This window comes from Gymnoscopelus braueri, assembly GCF_963280865.1.
Source record: "Gymnoscopelus braueri genome assembly, chromosome: 21".
Lineage (NCBI taxonomy): Eukaryota > Metazoa > Chordata > Actinopteri > Myctophiformes > Myctophidae > Gymnoscopelus > Gymnoscopelus braueri.
The window spans coordinates 1,885,018-1,902,300 of record NC_137623.1 but is presented as its reverse complement, the minus strand read 5'-3'; the positions used below and the strand labels follow the sequence as shown (position 1 = coordinate 1,902,300).

The 17,283-nt window shown below is 41.7% G+C and overlaps 1 protein-coding gene across 1 annotated transcript in view; it reads right to left on the bottom strand.

The window, feature by feature from the left end:
* The window catches only part of LOC308077337 (uncharacterized protein), a 396,397-nt gene that overhangs the window by 201,016 nt on the left and 178,098 nt on the right, over nucleotides 1–17,283 (bottom strand). Inside the window, exons 31-38 of the mRNA XM_080417984.1 lie at nucleotides 10,734–10,886; nucleotides 10,065–10,156; nucleotides 7,478–7,579; nucleotides 7,222–7,324; nucleotides 6,140–6,206; nucleotides 5,769–5,854; nucleotides 4,613–4,741; nucleotides 2,583–2,683 (exon numbers count right to left, since the gene is read on the bottom strand). Of these exons, the coding sequence (XP_080274110.1) occupies nucleotides 2,583–2,683; nucleotides 4,613–4,741; nucleotides 5,769–5,854; nucleotides 6,140–6,206; nucleotides 7,222–7,324; nucleotides 7,478–7,579; nucleotides 10,065–10,156; nucleotides 10,734–10,886 (833 nt within the window). The remainder of the gene's footprint in view (nucleotides 1–2,582; nucleotides 2,684–4,612; nucleotides 4,742–5,768; nucleotides 5,855–6,139; nucleotides 6,207–7,221; nucleotides 7,325–7,477; nucleotides 7,580–10,064; nucleotides 10,157–10,733; nucleotides 10,887–17,283) is intronic.

The following is a 17,283-nucleotide window of genomic DNA, read 5'->3' as shown; positions in this document are numbered from 1 at the left end:
TAGCTCCCCCTCGGACACACCTGTGGACTACACCAGGTACAAATGACTTTTTTGTTGCACTCCCTCATGGAGCTACTTGCGGATTATACTAGGGTCAGTCCACCCTAGGTGGACACGCACTGACCTTTTGCACCTTAATCCCATGTATAACGCACTGACTTTTTTTGTCTTTTTTTTATTGTGCTCTTTTTTCTCTAAGCACCTTAACGTTCATATGTATATCATGCACAGTATAAGTATAACATGCACAGTATACATACATTGCTGCTATGCTCAGGCACCTTAGTTTTAGTTTTTTTTATTATCTCAGGTACCTTGTAAATATGTAGATAACTTGTCTGGCCTTCTGTTGCTCTCTTGTTTTGAACTCCTTCCCACTTGCCCCCCACCCCTCTTCTTCTCCCCCCCCCCCCCCTCTTCTTTCTATGGAAATTAACGTTGCGATGGGAACGATGTACAAAAACGAATTTCACCCACTTTTTTACCTTGTAAACCTGTGATGTGACAATAAAACTGATTCTGATTCTGATTCTGATTCTTAGCGCTAGGTATACTCTTGGTTGCTTGTTTTTGCAAGAAATGCACTTAAGACTTCTGGTGATTAGTAGTTTCGTTCCCTACCTATGTTGAATGCACTTATTGTAAGTCGCTTTGGATAAAAGCGTCTGCTAAATGACTGTAATGTAATGTAATGATGTTATTCATTATTTGGGAGCAGCCGGTGTGTTCCAATAGTATAAATATTTTAAATGTCTTTCATATCCTATTCCGGATCTGACTAATAGTTGCTTATTGTGAACACAATAGGCTACAAATTAATATAAATTTTTATTTGGATTAAAAATAAAAAATAAAGTATTTTGTTGCCTAGCCTAGCCCAACCCAAAGCCGGACAAATACATGACCAATTGGACCCGGCAGGAAAACAAGCCCAATGTGGCTTATAATAGTCAGACCAGGCAACAGTGCAGACAGGGAGATAGGAGAGCATATATTGGATCGGGGATGACGGCTAGCGCAGTCTTCTCTTAAAGGCAATGGCTTCTGGCACGGTGATTGGTTTTATCATTGTAATGCCCAAACCACACCTACGCATAATGTAAGGGGTAGCTCAGGTGTTTGGCGGGTAAGGGGGGTGCCACAGAATAGCAAAGTTTGCGGGGAAACGCCTCTTGCCTAGTCCTAAATCATATATTAGTGTTTATAGCAAACTCGAGCCTGAATAGAGGCCTAGGTGCCAAAACCAGGATTTACCGTGAAATAAATGTTATTTTTTTTCTCGTTTTTTTCCACAAGGGGAAAGTCGACTGCCATTCGACTAATGACAGAAATTGGCAAAGATTGGCCAATCAGATTCGACTACACAAAACCTTAGTCGGGGACAGGTCTAATATATACATATACACACAGCAGAACATATATATATATATATATATATATACATATATATATATATATATATATATACATATATATATATATATATATATATATATATATTAGGGCATTCACTAAAAAGTCGACTTAGACTTAGTCGACATAATTAACACAAGTCGACTCCCACCAGGAGGAGTCAAAAGTCGAAAATTATTATTATAATTATTTTTTATTATTGTAATTATTATATATATATATATATATATATATATATATATATATATATATATATATATATATATATATATATATTTCAATCATTATATTTGCTCCATATGTGCGCGTGTACATAATTCAAACTGTAGGATGGGCTATTGTCAAGGACAGAAGTGATTCTTTCCTTTTCCAGTGTTCCATAGGCAGTTCTCAGCCATTAATTAAGTAGCTCTTTGCAGCCGTGCCTCTGCCTTTGATGTGCCGTCCGCTCAGCTGCGCTCTGTCCCAGTGATTGACACACAGGCTGAACTGCACTCAGTGCCGCTTTAGACTCCACGGGGGCCCTAAGCATGATACAGGACACATGCACGCGTGCATGTTTCCTCCGCGCGGTTCTGGGCGGATTAGGTTCGTTAAAAAAACAAAAAAAACAAAAAAAAGTTTCTTTTCTTTTTTTCTTTTTTTTTTCGGTGGGTAGGCGGGGCCCCACGCAGCCTGCGTAGTGTGCGTGTAGGGAGAAGCGGCCCTGACTGCACTGTGTGAGGAGTAACAGAAGCCCCACACTTTATCGTGTTGGATAAATGCATCCAACATTATGTTGGCCTATTAGTATCCAAGTATCCGACCAAGTGGAGCTTACTATGTAACCGTGCTCGGGTTGTGTGTGTGTGTGTGTGTGTGTCTGCGTCTCTGTGTGCATGCACTGCCTGTGTGCAGCCACCAGAGTGCACCAGAGTGCAGGAATTTAGACAATGCACACACACACACACACACACACACACACACACACACACACACACACACAATGTCAATGTTCTCTCCCCATCACGGTGATTACAAGTCCGTCACGGATTACAAGTCCGTAAATACACAATATTTTCGAGCGTTCGCGCGTCTTACTTGTGTATATATGTGTGTGTGTGTGTGTGTGTGTGTGTGTGTGTGTGTGTGTGTGTGTGTGTGTGTGTGTGTGTGTACTGTATATATACATCCTGGGTGGGATGCTGGGCTGGTACTGCGATGTTCTGCTGCCAACTGATGCTGAAGTGTACAGCTGTCTGTCTGTCATCACAGAATGTTTCTGAGACAGCTGTGGATGATGGATGGATGGATAGAGGGAGAGATTGAAAGTGGTTATTACTACTTTATTCTCTCTTTTCTGTTCTCCCCTGCACTGTAACTGTATCTATACATGTTTTACTTATTTTGTTTTATCCTAATGTCATTGTGTTTCCTTTGCTTGATGACTATCTCACCTCTGGTTTCACTTCCATCTCCACATCAGGTTGACTCTTGACCATCTTCCTCTCTCCTCCCACTTCCCCCTCCTCCTCCTCCTCCTCTTCCTGCTTCTTTACCTCCCTCTTCACAGAGAGAGAGAGAGAGAGAGAGAGAGAGAGAGAGAGAGAGAGAGAGAGAGAGAGAAGAGAGAGAGAGAGAGAGAGAGAGAGAGAGAGAGAGAGAGAGAGAGAGAGAGAGGTTCACTAACTATTAGTTTACATTTACAATGTAAGGTGGGCAGGGCTCACACATCTGTGTTGTATGTTGGAGGAATTTAGTTTCATTTTACACTCTCAAGAGTTGCAGATCTATGAGGGTCCATTTGGTTACCAACTCTCCATCATTTATCTGGGGACCACCTGGAACCCCCTCAAGGACCACTGGTGGTCCCCAGACCACTGGTTGAAAACCACTGATCTAGGTTATGTGAAACAGGCTCCGGGTTATTTGATTAATGCCTTGAATTTTAAACGCATAAAGACTTAATTAAAATAGTTATCACTCATGTTTACTAGGGGTGTAACGATACGTTTTAACAACGATTCGATACGTATCACGATACTTGGTTGTCGATACGATACATGAACGATACAGGTTCATTCAGAACGATACGATACAATTCTATTCAATGATTTAAAATCGATATAGTAACTATTTATTTACCCAAACATTCCGTGTGAAAGATTAATTCCTGGATACTGGATATAGTACAAAATTCCTCAATTATTTTCCTTTAGGGGATAAATTAATTCATTATTATGGATGTAAATATAATAAGTAATAATCAACAATTCACTGGCATTGCCAAATGCACATTTTATTTGACCACTTTGTTTTTAACTGCACCTTCAAAAAACATTTTCAAAACTACTTTTTATTGCACCTTCAAAGCTAACATTGTTCATTGTACCTTCAAGCTAAGCTTCTAATTAAAGAAGTTAAGGACGCTTGAGGTTTCACCGTGTAAAGTAAATTTACTCAAGTACTGTACTTAGTCCAATTTTGAGGTATTTTTTACTTTACTGGAGTATTTCCAATTTGATACTTTTACTTCTACTCCACTACATCTCAGAGGCACATATTCCACTACAGTTATTTGAAAACTTAAGTTACTAGTTACTTTGTAGATTTTGATTATTATTACAAAACATACATTACTTCACTTTTCACCCCAAAATGTTTTTTTTTCCGTATTGATTGGTCACCCCATCGAGACTTGAATTCATGGATATTTTTTTATAATTTGATCATTTGACGACCAGCAGACCGGTAGGCAGCGGTTCCGGTAGGAGATACAAAGGAGACTCTTTGTGTCTCCTATCATCAAATTATTGTCTTAATGAGACAAAACTAATACATATCCATGAATTCAAGTCTCCATGGAGTGAGTAATCTATAGCAAATATTTTTGGGGGTTAACTATCCCTTTAATAATTAACCCTATGATGTCTGGTTTGTAACATGCATATTGATGTGCATGGTTGTTATAAATGATTAAGTTTGCAACCAATGGGGAATATGGCACAGTTGGAATGACAGGAGACTATCTCACCTCTGCTTCCACTTCCATCTTCACATCTCCTCCCACTTCCCCCTCCTCCTCCTCATCCTCCTCTTCCTGCTTCTTCACCTCCATCTTCACCTCCATCTTCACCTCCCTCTCCATCTCCATCTTCACCTCCCTCTCCATCTCCATCTTCACCTCCATATTCACCTCCCTCTCCATCTCCATCTTCACCTCCATATTCACCTCCCTCTGGGAGGTCATGCCTGTCTGGACATGCTGAGAGCTGAGGTCTGTACTGCTGCTGACTGATGCTGGAGTGTAAGTCTGTCCTTCTGCCATCGTAGAAGAACTCTGAGACAGCTGTGGGACAGAGAGAATGGATGGAGAATGGATGGAGGGGGAGAGAGAGAGAGAGAGAGAGAGAGAGAGAGAGAGAGAGAGAGAGAGAGAGAGAGAGAGAGAGAGAGAGAGAGAGAGAGAACTAACTTAGTTTACATTTACAAAGGAGGTGAACAGGGCTCACAGTCTGTGTTGTATGATGGAGGATGAAATGTAATATCACACTATAAGGTCCTTTCAGAGGGTTCAAATAGTACATTCTAGGTGAGCCTAGAATTCTTCTACATTATCTAATTGTGTAGAATTCTTGGAAATTAAGTGATGCATTCATATGTTTAACAATAATTTAACTCTTGAGAGTGTAAAATGAAACATTTTACACTCTCAAGAGTTACAGATCTATAAGGGTCCATTTGGTTACCAACTCTCCATCATTTAGCTGGGGACCACCTGGAACCCCCTCAAGGACCACTGGTGGTCCCCGGACCACTGGTTGAAAACCGTTGATCTAGGTTATGTGAAACAGGCTCCGGCTTGAATATCTCACAGTCCGCCGGTCTCTTTCACTTTACTACTGTAACGTTTTTTCTAGTTACAACTTTATGTTGTCTTTCATGTCCTCACTGTTTGTTTATGCACCGTGTTGCTGCTTACTTGCGTTCCAGCCTACTAGCCTAGCCTCAGTAGTAGCCGTGTGTTGTGAGTTTGTAGATCAGCTATTGTTGGTGCACGACACAACAAGCATAAACCCAGGAATGAGAGAATAATATCAACACAGCGTTGATCACGTTCTAATTGTAAAAATACATCAAATATTAATATGTCTCAAACTAAATACAAGACACCATTTCTTAATACCGATACAATCGATTATTTGCATTGCAAACCGATTTTAGATCAATATAATGGCATTAAAAGATGATTTTCTGTTTAATAGAACAATATTGTATATTGTTTTAATAAACATTCAATGCATCGATGTAGTTACTGTATCGTTACAGGCCTAATGTTTACATTTAATGCAGTTTCTAGCTGTAGTAAAACTGACCTGCTTAATTGGAGCACCAAGAGGAAGAGAAGGTAATGATCTCTGATCCATGGACTTCATCTCCATCTGACCAGACTGTTTCATCTCTACAGAAGAACAACAAACAAACATTCATTACACATGATGAGTATAGAAGACATGAGGTCTGATACATTGTTTTATGACTGTACATAAATATCACTGTACACTCAATTAACCACATTCACACAGCGAGAGAGAGAGACCTAGGGACAGAGTGACATATTCACAGGGACAGAGTGACATATTCACACGACGAGAGAGAGAGACCTAGGGACAGAGTGAGTGAGTGAGTGAGAGTGAGAGTGAGAGTGTGAGTTAGTGAGTGAGTGAGTCAGTGGCTGGAAGCTTACCCCTACTCTTCTGACTCCTCTCACACAGCTCAGACCTCTTCTCACCCCTCAGTTTCCAGTATTCCTCCTGTATTTCACACATCAACAGACAATGAGAGTCAAAACTACATCAACATGTTAACAGACTGATCCTTCACATCGTTTGGATTTAACTTTTACTTCCTGTATTTCCAAAATAAAAGACTCACTAGGGCCTCACTAGGTATAAGCAGTGGTGGAAAGTAAATGTACTCAAGTACTGTACTTAAGTACCATTTTACTTTTAGTACTTAAGTATATTTCTATGCCAATACTGTTGTACTTTTACTCAAGTAAAAATGTGAGTACTTCTTCCATCACTGGGTATAAGTGAACAGTTTAATGTAAGTGGAACACTGTTAACCTTATGAACCCTAGCTTGCCTATTCTGTGAAAATAGCAGCTCTACAAGCTCACAATGAGCTTGTAGATCTGCTAGAAGAGATTTGGTGTAGAGGGGAAAAAGTAAGGGACCAAGAATAGACCCCTGAGGGACCTAACACAGTTCCATTTAAGTAGGGTTTAAACGGTTAATGAATCTGATCTACAAGCTCACAACGTTTCACATCATGTGAGCTTGTATGTCTGCTATTTTCCCTACTTTTGAGTGACACTCTTGTATGATGAAATAGGGCATTAATGCATGAAAAAATAAATACAATCATTTTAAACATGAGGTTTATGCCCGACAACGATAACCACATTAACCCTTTATACATAGTCTAACGGGGTCCCCCAGGGATCTGTACTAGGTCTGATGCTTTATTCTCTCAACATCAAATCTGTTTGCCTAAAATAGCTGATATAAAAGCTCACATACAGGTTGCATTGTGATGTATTGTAAGCTTGTAGATCGGTTATTTTCTTTGAACGTTCACCTCAGAATAAGGACGCTAGGGTTCATTTGGTTACCTGGCATCCCTATTTTGGATACATTTTTGTTTATTGTTTTGTTTTTTTATGTCACTGAATGATAAACAATTAAATCTTACACGCTACATTGTAGTTCATTTATTCATTAGAACATGTAAATAAATGTCATGGAGATAATATTAGGTTATTACCTCGCTGTAAGCTGACTCATATATGTTCCTCTCTATGTTCTGAGCATCAGTCACCAGATCCTTAATGTCCTCAGCTGGGTCTCCTGTTGACATGTACTCTACACTGCTCACCAACACACAGAGAATGAAAGAGACAAAGTCAGACATCAGATTCAACTCATCATATAATAAGTGATAATAGTTCAGCTGGTCTGGGGTCTAGAAGATGGTGAGAACACATTGTATTGGTTCTGCTTTCTGTGTGATGAACACTCACAACCAGCTGACGTAGTAGTCACGGTCCCCCTGTGGGAAGTCTTCATGCCAAGACTTCCTCATGTCTGCTGCAGAGAGAGTGAGGGCTGTGATGGAGTCCCAGCTGAAAGAAAGACAATGACAAAGCGACATAGAAAGAGGAGGGAGGAACAATGAGGAACATATTATTATTATTAGTATTATGATATTATGTCATAATATTCTATGATATATCTGTAACTGTACTTGTGGAAATATGGCAGTTATTTTTGTATGCGTTGTAATCTAAACCCCCCCGCCTCTTCCAACACACAAATAATTATAATTAAAAATAAATAATAATAATGATTATATATACATATATATATATTAAGCCTGCAACAATATATGTATTCGTATTGAACCATTCGATACGAGGGTCTCGGTTCCGTACACAATACGAACGATACATATATATATATTTCATCAACTTCGGACGATGCGTTCTGTGTTTAACCTTACTCGTTGAAAGAAAGTTGTCTCAATGGATCTGCGCTCAACTAGAGAAAAAAAGGTAAGACACTAACCTGTTGCAATAATGGCTAATGCCACAGAGAGACCAGAAATAGAAGTCCCTCCACATTCAAACAGATCTTGTGTGTGGAGCCATTTGGTTTTCCAGTTAATTGGGATGGCAAAAGAGTCTTGGATAAAAAGACGTAGCCTTGTTATTAACTAGACATAAATCAGACGGCGCTCGTCCGTCACGAGCGTCATGGCTGAACTTCAACCTGGTGTTTGCACTTTCTCCATTTACACCCCGTACATCGACATAAACGTTCAGATTTCAAATATAAAGTGCTGACCCCATGACCACGGATGTTACAATTCTACTCTGGCTTGCATAAGTACCCGTATCTTCCGTATTGTTCAATAAAAAAAACATTTTAAATCGATTGGTGGCCATTGTCTCCAAATTTTCTCCATGCTTTTAACTACAAGACCCTATCGGTTGGGAGGTGTATTGCACTCTAATACATTGTAACTCTATGAGAAAATGTCTGCCGATCGGATTAAAATGCTTTTTATTAAACTATACGGAAGAAACGGGTACTTATACCCACCCGAAGTGAATTGTAACATCCATGGCCATGGGGTCAGCAGCACTTCAAATTTCAAATCTGAACGTTTATGTACTTTTATTTATTTGTTTATTTGGACAGGACAGAGCATATTAATGGACTTCACATGGACGTAAATACACGGGATTTAGCAAAGATGCTAATTTTCATCCGCAGTCCTCACCAGGCCAGGCGCCAGGATGAAATGACTGAGGGGGCAGTTGAAAATTGTGGGGGGGCACACCAGTCGCGCAGCATGCAAGCGATGCCCCCTCAGGCCCCCCCGTGGCGCCGGGCCTGGTCCTCACACAAAACATAAAATCAGAAAAACAGAGTTCTGTAGATGTACGGGCTGTAAATGGAGAAAGTACAAAAATCAGGTTGAGGTTTCTTCATGATATGAGAGTCATGTTTCGGGGCTAGTTATTGACCAACAGCTGGATTTATTGTGTACTTTGTTTAACGATAGACACGGCAGATACAGTCATTTTGGTCCAGTTTCCATTCCTTATTGTAGCAGCTAAAATGCTGTTCTTTGTTGCAGTGTAATGTTCTCAACACGTGTGTTTGTTTGTGTATATCCGTTGTCATGGCAACCTAGCTGCCGCGAAATGCCGCGCCCCAGAGCGTCTTTATTATTACATAATAGGTAAACCTCGACTAGTCGACTACCAGTGGGTCAAATTTGTCAACTAGTAAAAATCACTTGTCGTGAAAGCCCTACTATGTTGCTAAGACGCCATCAGTTAGATTTCATAGCAGCACATTTATCTTTTACTTTTCACAAGGTGCTGTTTTAATTTTAAATGCTGCTAAGAATGTACAGCAAAAATGGGTCAGTTGTAGCTCTATCAGGTAAATTATTTTTTAAAGATATTGTTGTTGATATGCTACTAAGAATACACCATGGAACAGTGGTTCTCAAACCTTTTCATATCAGGTACCCTCCAATTAATTTATGCATTTATGTATTTGGCAGTGGAGCACTTAAGGGGAAGACCACTCATTTTAATCAATAAGAAAAAAGTCCCCCCCCCCCCTCTCTGTTGCCTAGAACTGGATAACTGATTGAGGTCATGTGATCAGTGACATATGCAGGGTGTACTTTTGGCTGAGGGGGCGGAGCCAAAAGTACACCCTGCGTATGTCACTGATCACATGACCTCAATCAAGTATCCAGTTCTAGGCAACATAGAGGGGGGGGGGACTTTTTTCTTATTTCCACACAACAGCTTTAAGGTGTATTAAAGACATAGTTCAATGTTGAAAATGAGTGGTCTTCCCCTTTAAGACTTCTAGTGATTAGTAGTTTCGTTCCCTACCTATGTTGAATGCACTTATTGTAAGTCGCTTTGGATAAAAGCGTCTGCTAAATGACTGTAATGTAATGTGTGTGTGTGTGTGTGTGTGTGTGTGTGTGTGTGTGTGTGTGTGTGTGTGTGTGTGTGTGTGTGTGTGTGTGTGTGTGTGTGCGTGCGTGCGTGCGTGCGTGCGTGCGTGCGTGCATACTGTATATACATCCTGGGTAGGATGCTGGGCTGGTACTGCGATGCTGGAGTGTACAGCTGTCTGTCTGTCATCATAGAATGTTTCTGAGACAGCTGTGGATGGATGGATGATGGATGGATGGATGGATGATGGATGGATGGATGGAGGGAGAGAGGGAGAGATTGAGTGGTTATTATTACTTTTTTCTCTCATTTCTTTTCTCCTCTGCACTGTAACTGTATCTATACATTTTTACTTCTTTTGTTTCATTCATCCTAATGTCATTGTATAATAGTGTTTCCTTTGCTTGACGTTCTGTGTAAAGCACATTGAATTGCCTTGTTGTTGAAAATGTGCTCTACAAATAAAATGCCTTACATTTACAAAGGAGGTGAACAGGGCTCACAGTCTGTGTTGTATGATGGAGGATGAAATGTAATATCACACTATAAGGTCCTTTCAGAGGGTTCAAATAGTACATTCTGGTAGCACACAACACAAGTATATTCAAAGCTGGAATAAACAAGATGTCACAATGTCATCATAGTGGGTTTCCAACAGGCTAAAGTGTGAGTTTGTACAGTTATGGGTAACAACAGTCTGAGAGCAAAGAGCCGAGAAGATACTCAGACAGAGGAAGCCACCATGACACATGGCCATTTTATCTGAGCGTCTCTTTCTGGTTCTTACATGAGTCATGCCTCCCTGTGCTCCTGGCTGGTTCATGCCAATAACTCTGGAAACAAGACCTGAACTGGACCCAGGAAACTGGCCTGGATGGAGGTACTGGTTCTGTAACTGGGTAACGTTGGGCTGACCCATCCTCCCTGCTCCCATGTCCATCTGTAGAACACACAGCCAAGGTTATAATAGTTTTGGATTTTTTATTATAGTTTAGTTTTAGTTAGTTTTGAATTTTTTTTTCTAATTCAGTTAGTTTGAGTTAGTTTTGACCAAAAAAATCTAATTCAGTTAGTTTTAGTTCGTTTTTAGAGCGGGTTTGCTAGTTTTTATTTAGTTTCTATTTGTGTGACAACGCATAGTTTTAGTTTAGTTTTTATTAGTTTTAGTGTTAGTTTTAGTTTTTTTTTCATACTTTGTTTTTTTGTCAGGTGCAGGATTCAACAGGTCAAAGTAAGTATTGTGTGATAAAAACTAAAACAAAAGATACCATTTAAAAATATATATTATTCAGTTACTGTTTGACAATCAACAGTCCACAAGATAGCAGCCTTAAGTGCAACATGTACTGTGTGCCTGGTATAAATCAAAATAGCCATACAATATATGAACATAAACCCTTTCATGACACACACAGGGTCCGGGGGTCTCAGGTTTCTGAGGTGCTCAGAGAGGCTGCCTTGTCAAGGTACTCGCTATCAGTGGTGGAAAAAGTACTCACATTTGTTACTTAAGTAAAAGTATCAATACTGCAATTTAGAAATACGCAAGTAAAAGTCCGGAATTCAAAATGTACTTGAGTAAAAGCACAAAAGTATTGGTATCAAAATTACAAACAAAGGTATAAGTACTCATTATGCAGAATGTCCCATTTCACAAGTTTTCAAAATGTAGGCTATAAAAGGTAAACAAATCTTTTGAAAAAAGCAGATCTACAAGCTCACCAAAGCATTGTGAGCTTGTAGATCGGCTATTTTCAAATGGCCGAAATGAAGTGGGTATAATGTATGTTTTGTAATAATAATCAAAATACCTACAACGTAACTAGTAGCCTAACTAAAGTTTTCAAATAATTGTAGTGGAGTAAAAGTACCATTATTACCTCTGAGAGATGTAGTGGAGTAGAAGTACATGGACAACAAGCTGCTGAAGGACAAATATGTACGTATGCTGTTCGTGGACTACAGCTCAGCATTCAACACCATTGTCCCAGCAATACTTGACAAAAAGCTCAGAGACCTAGGGCTACACCCAAGCATGTGCGACTGGATACAGGACTTCTTGTCCAACCGACATCAGGTGGTGAGAATGGGCAGCATCACATCCGACCCCCTGACCCTCAACACCGGAGCACCCCAGGGATGCGTGCTGAGCCCTCTCCTCTACTCCCTGTACACGTATGACTGCATAGCCACACATGTCTCCAACACCATCATAAAGTACGCGGACGACACGACAGTGATAGGCCGAATCGTCAACAACGACGAGTCTGACTACAGAGAGGAGATCAAATCACTGGCACGCTGGTGCCGGGAGAACAACCTCTCTCTTAACGTCGACAAGACCAAAGAACTGATCGTGGACTTCAGGAGGCCGCGGAGAGACCATGCGCCCATCCTCATCGACGGTGCTGCAGTGGAAAGGGTCAGCGAGTTCAAGTTCCTCGGAGTACACATCGAGGAGGACCTCAAATGGGAGACGCACTCCACACACGTGAGGAAAAAGGCTCAGCAGCGACTGTACTGGCTCCGCCGCCTGAAGAAGCTCGGAGTAGGACGTCGCATCCTCAGGCTGTACTACAACAGTTCTGTTGAAGGCATCCTAACAGGCTGTGTCACGGCCTGGTACGGGAACTGCACTGCCCGAGAAAAGATCAGCCTACAACGAGTAGTGCGATCGGCAGAGCGGATAATGGGAATCGAGCTCCCAGCGCTCCAGGAACTACAAAAAGCGGTGCGTGGTCAAAGCCAAGCGCATCATCAAGGACAAGCACCACCCAAGTCACAGACTGTTCAACCCCCTACAACGACCGCGACCGGGCAAGGGGCTCTACCGCAGTATCAAGAGTTCCACCACCAGGTACTGGTGTAGTTTCAATCCGGCTGCTGTCAGAATGCTGAATGGGGCATAAGCCTGAATGAGGCATAGGCCTTGTTCAGCAGCCTGACAACAGGCGGCGCAGACTTTTCTGGCTCTTCCTGAACACACCTGTGGATTATACCAGGGACAATGACTTGGACTTTAGCCCCCCCCTCGGACACACCTGTGGACTACACCAGGTACAAATGACTTTTTGTTGCACTCCCTCATGGAGCTACTTGCGGATTATACTAGGGTCAGTCTACTCTAGGTGGACACGCACTGACCTTTTGCACCTTAATCCCTTGTATAACGCACTGACTTTTTTATTGTGCTCCTTTTCCTCTAAGCACCTTAACGTCCATTGTCCATCATGCACAGTATAAGTATAACATGCACAGTATACAATACATTGCTGCTATGCTCAGGCACCTTAGTTTAGTTTTTTTTTAAGTTTTTTTTTTTATTATCTCAGGTAATTTGTAAATATGTAGATAACTTGTCTGGCCTTCTGTTGCTCTCTTGTTTTGATCTCCTTCCCACTTGCCCCCCACCCTCTTCTTCTCCCCCCCCCCCTCTTCTTTCTATGGAAACTAACGTTGCGATGGGAACGATGTACAAAAAAAATTTTCACCCACTTTTTTACCTTGTAAACCTGTGATGTGACAATAAAACTGATTCTGATTCTAAAAATACAGAAAATTGGAAATACTCCAGTAAAGCAAAAGTACCTCAAAATTGTACTTAAGTGGGCTACAGTAGGCTACTTGAGTAAATGTACTTAGTTACTTTATCGTGGTCCGTGGGGTTTTCCCCCTTGATAATTGCTCCACATTGTATCACCCGTTTGCACTACAAGGCAATTGTTATTGTCTTTCTTGCTGTTGTATTCAAATAAATCCCATATAGGACCATATTTCTTCTTGTTTCTCCGTCGCCATTATAAAGTAACGTGCAGTGCCGTGCAGTCAGTCAGTCAGTCAGTGCTGCTCACGTGCTACGATGCACATTGAAAACAACCAGAGTAACTCGCCCCAAAACACGCTCGCCCCCAATTCTTTCGCGTACCAGTGATTCTAATACCGCCGGATTTGCCCTGGGGCGACGGTGTTTTGGGGCGACTACGTCAGCGGACCAACGGTGACTGCAACTGACGTAGAACTGCGCACAGGGGAAATTAATCTAATTGATTTAAATCTAAAAGGCTTATAAATATTGACAAAAACTAAAACGAAGGGCATTTTGACTATAATTTCAGTTAGTTTTAGTTAGTTTTGTAAACACACAATATAGTTTCAGTTAGTTATCGTTTTTCTTTTTTCTTTTAGTTTTTATTTAGTTTAGTTAACTGAAATGTTTTTTCACCTTTAGTTTTCGTTATTTCGTTTAGTTAAAGGGATTGTAGGCGATTCAGAGATAAACAAAGAAAAAAAATCCAGCAGTTCGTTTCCCCGACCACCAGGGGGTGACGCACGGAGGACTTCCATAGAGTTAAGGAGACTTCTAAACCGTCCATGCCGAATATAGGTTACTTTATTCGGATACAATTCGCGGAACTGCCCGCCCCTGCCGGTTCTCTGAATTTTTATTTTTAAATAGGCTCTTTCATGACAAATTGACCACATATATGAAGTTAAACAACTAAATTCTATCCAAACGCTATCTGAAAAGTAAATTATGTGCCTCAAAAACGAAGGTTGAGAGCATTTTAAAACCGAAAGTAAAAAGTCCACACGGACACGGACGCGCACGGATGCGCACATGCGTGCGTTAATTTACGGCCCGGATACCCGGATGTGTAACCTAAATAGTAGGGAAAATACGGATTTCAGAAAGAGGAGTGTTTTTCAATGCAGGAAAACACCCCAGCATCATTATATAGTGGCTGATAGAGGGGGAAAAAATGCAAAATATATATATAGACAGGGGTGCACATAACTGGTGCGCAGGTGCGCATGCGCACCCAAAATAAATAATGCGTGGCACATCAGACGACGCGAGGCGCTTTTGCTTTTATTTTTTAGCAAAACTAAAAAATAAAAGCCTGGAGATCGAGGCTAGGAATTTACTTCCTGAAGCCACTCGCATCTCAGCCACTCGTGTCTCGCATCGCCTCGCATTGCCTCGCTGCGTGCACGCAGCCAGCAGCGGCTGTTAGAGGCACTCGTCACCGATGATGAACGCACCGTAAAGGTGCAAAAATATGCCGTGAACGTCCCAATCTGACGGATAAAAACAGCGCAGCACAGGGCACCAACCTTGGGGGCTTCACCAAACGGCGTGAGAGAAAAAGAAACGGCGAAAATCGGCGGAATTTGGAAGCAGAGCGTCCTTTTCTCTCGTGCAGCACCCCCCCTGAATCCCCCCCCCACCCCCGACAAAATGACACGGGACCATTTATTTTGTGCGCACCAAGTCACATCTCCAGGTGCTCTTCTGAGTACTAGACCTAAAAAGTTATGTGCACCCCTGTATATAGAGGTATTTTTCAAATATAGGCTTAATGTTGCCAACAATCACTTTAACTATAATAACCTTGCACACAGCACAAGAACATGTTAGAGATTTCATCTGATTATGATTGTAGAATCAACACTGATGTCAACACTGATGATACGTCCCAGGTGCAACCATGTGATGTTTTTTCGTTATATTTATTCTATTTATAGTGGCTCATAGGAATTTATAGACTACGTGACAACCAGGAATAGATTGGTGACCACCGGAGAGACGGGTGACAGCCGGAATGTAGACGGCATCCGTGAGCAGTTTGGGTTGGCGCCCCAGTCTGTGTCTTCCGTGAGGAAGAAGCCCAACAAATCCACGGTGAGGCCTTTAGGAGGGCCATTCAAGCAAGCCGCAAAGGGAACCTGCAGTACCACCACGGGCCAAGACACCATCACACCAGAGTGAAATGTTTGGAGAGGGGGAGTCTGGTGCAGCGCTCAGGTCCTGGACCTGGTGAGACGGAGGAGGAGCCCGGCCAGGAGGCCATCCACAGAGAGTGATGTTTTTTCGTTATAAAATAGATCTGCTATTTTCAAAATATCTTTATACATTTGAAAACTTGTCAAACAGGACATTCTACATAATGAGTACTTTCTACTTTCGGTATTTTAAGTACATTTTGATACCAATACTTTTGTACTTTTACTCAAGTATATTTTGAATTCTGGACTTTTACTTACAATGCAGTATTGATACTTTTACTTAAGTAAAATATGTGAGTACTTTTCCCACCACTGCTGGAGACGAGGAAGGTGCAATGATGCATTCTATCTGGAGACGCAACAAATGACAGGCAGTACGAGATATAACATTAACAACAATAACACCAAAACCAACAGCAGCAGAGGGGCAACTTACAGGAGGCAGTGTGGTAGCTGTGTGGTGCAGGAAGGGGCTGAAGGGGCGGAGTGGGATGCTGGGTGGGATGCTGGGTGGGATGCTGGACTGGTACTGCGATGTTCTGCTGCCAAACGATGCTGGAGTGTACAGCTGTCTGTCTGTCATCACAGAATGTTTCTGAAACAGCTGTGGATGGATGGATGGATGGATGGATGGATGGATGGATGGATGGATGGATGGATGGATGGATGGATGGATGGATGGATGGATGGATGGATGGATGGATGGATGGATGGATGGATGGATAGATAGATAGATAGATAGATAGATAGAGGGAGAGATTTAGTGGTTATTGTCTCCGCCAGGCCGAAAGGCATGGCGAGAGAGTATGTTTTACCCCCTGTCCGTCCGTCCGTCCGTCCGTCCGTCCGTCCGTCCGTCCGTGTGTCCGTCCGTCCGTGTGCGGCTAATCTCCAAAACCGTTCCCCGGTCGCTGCGGAACTGTGCACACACACTCCCTGGATGCCAATTCAGAACCTCTGGGCCAAATCTTTTACATGGCCCTGTTATAGCGCCACCAGGAGGCCGATTTGTACAAAATCAATTTTTTGATATTACTCCTACAGATTTTATCCAAACATCACGCAAATCAGTACACAGTATCTCTATAGTCATGTGATCAACACGGATCTGTCTGATTTAACATATTCCATCCTGATTGGCTAAGGTTGGCTTCCAAGTTTGCAGGATTGGTCCATTTTTAATTAACTGCCTCAAATCATGAACGCAGCTTGCGATTTCCGTGAAATTTCACACGCACATTCGCACTAGGCCGAGGAAGAAATGCCATTTGGAAATTTTCAAATCAGCCTCATGGTGGCGCTATAAAAGGCCAAATTGCATTTTTAACTGTAACTGCACCGATCTGCGTGAAACTTTGCACGCATACTCCCTAGAGGCCAAGGAAAAACATCTGCCCTGCATTTTTTACATTGGCCTTTTATAGCGTCACCAGGAGGCCGACTTATGTAAAACATATTTTGAGATTAAGCCTTCAGATTTCATCCAAATTTCACGCAAATCGGTACACATGATCTCTATAGTCATGTGATCAAGATGGATCTGTTTGATT